The sequence below is a fragment of the Palaemon carinicauda genome, chromosome 10 (assembly GCF_036898095.1).
Source record: "Palaemon carinicauda isolate YSFRI2023 chromosome 10, ASM3689809v2, whole genome shotgun sequence".
Lineage (NCBI taxonomy): Eukaryota > Metazoa > Arthropoda > Malacostraca > Decapoda > Palaemonidae > Palaemon > Palaemon carinicauda.
In genome coordinates, this window is record NC_090734.1 from 154,654,224 (window position 1) to 154,660,235 (window position 6,012).

General features: G+C 35.5%; 1 protein-coding gene across 3 annotated transcripts in view; it reads left to right on the top strand.

Moving 5' to 3' along the window:
- The window catches only part of LOC137648884 (mitochondrial outer membrane protein SLC25A46-like), a 137,218-nt gene that overhangs the window by 129,490 nt on the left and 1,716 nt on the right, over positions 1-6,012 (top strand). Inside the window, exon 11 of one of the 3 annotated variants that reach the window (XM_068382062.1) lies at positions 993-1,044. The exons of the other annotated variants lie outside the window; for them this stretch is intronic. Coding sequence (XP_068238163.1) covers positions 993-1,031 — 39 coding nt within the window. The 3' untranslated portion in view covers positions 1,032-1,044. The remainder of the gene's footprint in view (positions 1-992; positions 1,045-6,012) is intronic. 3 annotated transcript variants of the gene reach the window in all.

The following is a 6,012-nucleotide window of genomic DNA, read 5'->3' on the forward strand; positions in this document are numbered from 1 at the left end:
CCACCATTTCTCTTCCTGTGGGAGAGACTGTGCTACTCCCTGCAACAAGAAGAGTTGATGGGAATCTACCTTCGGATTGCTCATATACTGGCCACAACAACGGCTGACATTACCTGGGCAAAGTCACATGTCTGCCCTTGTGGTAACCACATACAAACATGAAAGTAGAAGGAAAAATAAGGACGTAGTAAAGTATATGTGTACAGAGGCACGGTTGAAGTCAAACTGAGGTTTTTTTCTACCTGTTGAGTGGGAGGTAACAAATGACAGTCAACCATTGTTTACCTTGTTAAATATTTAACTGCCGTTTCTAGTTTTTCTGAAGTCATACTACTATTAAAAGTCGAAGTTTGTATTCTGTGTAAGAACAAATGCTGTTACTAAATAGATTTTGAGAAGTTGTGATCCTATTTCTATATAGATTTTGAGAAGTTGTGACTTAATATGAAGTTTCACAGCTGAAAATTCTTGGGATGATAAAAATATTAGCATGGAATTTGTTGAGAGAGGATGTTTCCAGATGTTCCATAGGGAAAGAAGGCAAGAACTTGAAAGATTGAGAGATGGTTTGAACATGTTACAGGAAGGAATGAAGAACAGTTGATTATAAAAAGTAATTGGTCTGAACATGTTACGGGAAGGAATGAAGAACAGTTAATTATAAAAAGTCATTGGAGAAAATGGGATGTTGAAAGCTAGCAGAAATGTCCGAGAAATTATGGGAAAAGGTGATAAAGCGAATGGAGAGAATTTATTTCATGTATAATCCCTAAAGAATGTGATGATAATTGTTTGGTGTGTACAAAATAAGAGTAAATTAGAGACTTTGTTTGTTGGTGATGTCTTTGAGCCTTTTGATATAATTAAATTTGAATTTTTAGTATTCTCTCAACTTCAGGATATTGTTAATTACTAAAACATGTTTATCGCTTCATCAGTAACTTATATTAATCCTGTGTAACATCACTTTTAATATTATATTCTGTACCCAGGCACAGTTCGTTCCCACTGATCCAGGAGCAGGAGAGTAAAAGTTCTATTTAGGTAATTAAGATATATGCAGCATGGAATCTAGCTTTAGTGTCTTAAAAACTGGATGTCTAATGTATTTCCAGTTGAATTTTATTTCAGATTTGCATTGAATGGGCTTTAGTTGAAGGAATTCTCTTGCTTTTATTGTTGTCAATGCACATTTGGGGGGGGGGGGGGATTTACGTTTTTGGTTTTAGTGCAGAATGTCCACCAATGCTACACCGTTGAGCGAAGCACTCTTCACTTCAGTCACACTGAGCAATATTATTCTTTACGGTTTATCACTTTTCTCCCCAAAACGATTAAATCACTGTCCTGCACAAAATGTGGATGAAAATGATGGTGAAGGGAAACGGTATCCTTTACGGCATTTGTGTTACTGGAAAATTTTCCATCTTTGCATAAGCTGTAGTAGAAATGGGTCTTTTATCTGAATCCTTTTTCTTTTACTAGAATTTTTCCAAATTATTATAAGAAAACTCGAGTGTGATCTGTGCAACCAATTTGAGATATTTTATATAGAATTAAGTCCTTTCATCACTTATATTTCTTCCCTTATTTGGTCAATTATCACAGTATTGGTCATGTAGTTTTATGTATACTTTAATATATTTCTTGCATGATTTAATTTATGTTCAGCAAGGTACTTAAAGGAAATGTATGCTGCCTTGTTATTAATGTGAATTCTGGGTTTTAATATTTAGTATTGTATGCCCTCATGTTATGCAATAACTGTTGACATGGATATTCATTTTATAGGATTCTTTTTTTTTATCTTAACTGCTTAAGTTCAGTAAATAAATAAATGTTCCATAAAAGCTGTAAAGTTTATTTTATATAATTTTTGGCATTGTAAATATTTGAGCTCACAAAATTAACAGAGAATTTTAGGATATTTATACTACAGGAAATTTACATTGGCTTTTATTTTTATCAAGGAAAACTATATTATTTTAATAATAATGTAAACAGGTGATCTAGTAAACCTAAGTCAGTATTATTATCAACTTGAAATGTGCAATATTAGGTTTTTATAATTTCAGTGAATGTAAAATGCATGGAATAATTAGAATATGGTTAAATCTATGGTGGGAATGTCATAAGTTATTTGGTATTAGATGTGAAATATTCTTTAAATAATCATTAAAAATAATTAAAGATATATCAAATATGATATCTATTTAGGTATTAAAAAATTCAATATCTTACTTGTATCTAGAAAACAAAAATACTTTGAAAAGTCATAGATGCTAATAGATATACGAATGTAAATTCCTCTTTTACTAGTAAGAGAGACTTGAATTAGTCTTTTGGCAGTGAAACAGATTATTTATACTCAATTTAATTTAATGAGGCCCATTTGCACTGACTCGTAGCGGTGCCCTTTTAGCTCGGAAAAGTATCCTGATCGCTGATTGGTTAGAATTATCTTGTCCAACCAATCAGCGATCAGGAAACTTTTCCGAGCTAAAGAGGGCACCCCTGCGAGTCAGTGCAAATCTGCCTCACTAAAAAAAATGACTATAGTATTGAAATAAATGTTGCTATGGTGTCAACAACAAAGAATTCATATAACGCAAGTTTCCTTGGTAGTGGATGTATTAATTTCTTAATTGTGAGTTATTTACTCTGTACAAAACTTAGGTGTTATGTGGGCTCTTAATCCATTAATCTCAACTCCTCACCGCTTGCATTTTGTGTCTGTGTGACTCATACCATTCAAAACAGTCAACTATGGCCTGTTTATACATGTTAGTTTAGAAGGCTTTTGTGAAATATTGATGGTCTCTTTAACACATATTAACTTAATGCTCTCTTGTTGTATCCATTCTTCATTGTGACTTTGATGTTTTTGGGCCTTTTTTTTTTATTGTCAATCCCAGAAAACGGCTCTTCCCATTGATAAATTTTTGGTATTCCTTGTGACTTGACTGCCGCTCCCATCAGATAGGTCTTTTACCAGTTCACCATTGCTCACGGGAACTTTGTGCCACAAGAGCCTCGGATATCATTAAGCATTTGCAAGCATTTGGAACAGGACTTCTTTTTGAGGATCAGCTGTTTATGATTAAAGGTAGAAGGAGCTGCTGCTATTATTAAAAGGCACCAATTGTTGGAAGAGTTACAGTATAGGTTCAGGTAGCATCCTGCAGAGCTACTTTTCGAGGATCAGAATGATAGCTGCTGTGCCTGAGATTATTAACAAACAGACAATTTTTTGCAAACCACCCACTCCAAGGGAGTCCATGTCCTACACTCCTCACAAGGAGTGTGAACAGACATGCCTCCTGCAAAAAGAGGAGTCGGTGGGGATCTAACTCCGGATTGCTTATATACCGGCCAACAAGGGAGTTTGAGTATCAGAAAAGGCAGTATATGAAGCAGAATTCACCGAGGATCTAACAGCATTGCGTCATTGAGAAAAATTGTTAGCCATAGACAAGGAGTGTTGTGATTTATAATATTTACGGATAACATCTCAATAATCCCACAAACACAAGAGTAGTAGCAGGTTGAGGCTCTACTTGTCATGCAGTCAGTTTATGAGAAAAAGAACAGAAAATAGATTTCTCCATAGCACGAAGATCAGATAAGAATATCGATGAGTATTTCCTGTTCCATAGATAAAAAACTTCTTTCAACATCATAATATTTGCCAGTTAACAACAAATTTACAGGATCTTAAGATAAAGCCATGAAAAAATACCTAATGATGAGAAAAGTGGTCGTTGCATTACCAAGCCAAAGACCACAATGCACTGAAGAATTGCAATAGAAACTGAAGAACTGAGTGTAAAAAAATGTGAATACAGTAGATGAATTTTCCTAAAGAACCTGAGAGATGTAGCAATAGTCAGCCTTACTCAAAGATTGCTGTTTACTTATTGCCTTATTTTATGTTTGGGTTCCCCCAGATCCCTCGGTGTGAGGCACCTCGTATATCCACCAGAGAGTTGCTAATGCATCTTCCGGTGTATTTTGCATCTTCCAGTCTTGGATGGTCTGGGATGCATCTTGGGTATTTATCGAGCTTATTCTTAAACACATCTACGCTCACTGGAATGCAAAAGGGCACGAGGCATGTTTGGCATTCTTGGAGCAGAGGCACAGCAGCTCTTGAGGAACACCTACTGATACGTTACTGTTAGAAGTTGAAGACTCTTTATAAACCCTCCTTAAAGAAGAGCAGTTGAAATGGATCAGTGTAACTGTTAATGGATCCTACAGATGTCTAAAATAATCAGATCTTACAGAACACAGGTAAGCATTATTAAATCAGTCATTGTAGAATGTCGGATGAAAAGCAGCTGCAACATGGCAAAACAGTCAATGGAAAATGAATGATGCAAGTTTGTTGCAGCTATTACAGAATAGTTAATGAAATATACATTTGTAGAAACTGGATTACAACAAAAAGCAGATACAGACAAGGAAATCTGTCGATGGCTTAAAATAGCAACCACTTTATAAACTGAGCTCTTATGTAGCAGTGTCTGCTGAGGAGAGCCAACATTTTTGGAACAGCAAGGGATGCAAATTCATCAGTTTGAAGATCGAGAACTATCTGGGACTACAACATGGCAAAGGGGTACCTGCTTTTGAAAAGCAGATGAGCTTAATTTACCATCAAGGTACTTAGCAGTTTCATTTGGAAAAGAGGAACAAAGTAAATCAATTATTCAAGGAACATACCTGTACAATGATCAGAAGAGCAGTAGTGCTAGACCTTGCCATTTGTGTAAAGGGCCTGGTACAGTATTCCATAAAGCAATATACATTGCTACTTATTCATAAATATATAACACCAAAAATAGAGCAGGCTTTGGGAGAAAACGCAAATAGCTTAAAAATCCATTTATGAACAGCATGACTCAACTAATAAGTATGCTGGGCTGTTTTTATTCTTGTATATAATCTTTTTCGGTCAAGGTTCATTCACACTTCCATAATTGGAAGAGTTGCAACTTAAAAACACCTAAGGAGCACACAAGTAGCAGCAGCTGAGAGAACTTCCGGAGAGAGGAAACCCATTGTTATCAACAGAGAACCTTCATTGAAATGAACATTTTTGAGACCCATCAAGGAAGCAATTGATTCAATAATCCTAGAAAATGTCAGGTGATGGATGGACAAACTTCAAATGTAATTTGAAGAATTTTTTCCTCTAAGGTTATCTTAGTTGAAGCAATAAGCGTTGGAAAGAAAATAGGCTGTTCAAGAAAAGGTCTCTTTCCTTTTGGATCAACAGTAGTACATTAGCAGTTTTAAACGAGACTAGCAGAGCGATACAACAACAGCAACAATAGAAAGATTGAATTTTGTTTGTACCGAATTGTCTTGAAGATTTCAAATTTTGAGCTATGTCAACATTGGCTGTTAATTAGAAAAAACTATTGAGGAAGAAGAGAATATCTGGAGAAATAAACATTACAGCAACCTTCAAAGAATGATCTCCAACTGGAACTAGGCTACGACAAACCAGTGGAGCGTGAATTATTGGGAACATTTCATTTAAGAGCAAGAGGACTGTCACAGCAATAGCTGTGAATGAGCTCTGATTGACGAGAAGCAAAAGAAGATTCATTAAGTATACATCAGCAGCTGTGATTTGAGGAGCAGGAAAGAGAAGTAGTGGTGGTTGTTTATGATAAAAATTCAAACAATTGCAAGAATACAAAAAGCTTTTGATATTCATTTTAGGCAGAAGCAACTGCCGATGATCTTTGATTGCAGAGTATCATAAATGGCATAGATTGTGATTAATCATGAATTTAACTTGCAAAGATTGGCCTATCCCTAACCATTCACATTAATGAATGTCTCATGAGGTTTCAACCTCATAGCCAGTTGCAGCTCTTCTGGCTTACGTTATTAATCGTAATTGACAGTAGACAAGAATTTTTCCAGTAACTCATGACAGTTTTGCCATAGGTGTTGTCAGGTACCAAATCCGTTGTCTTTTCTGTCATAGAGATTTAC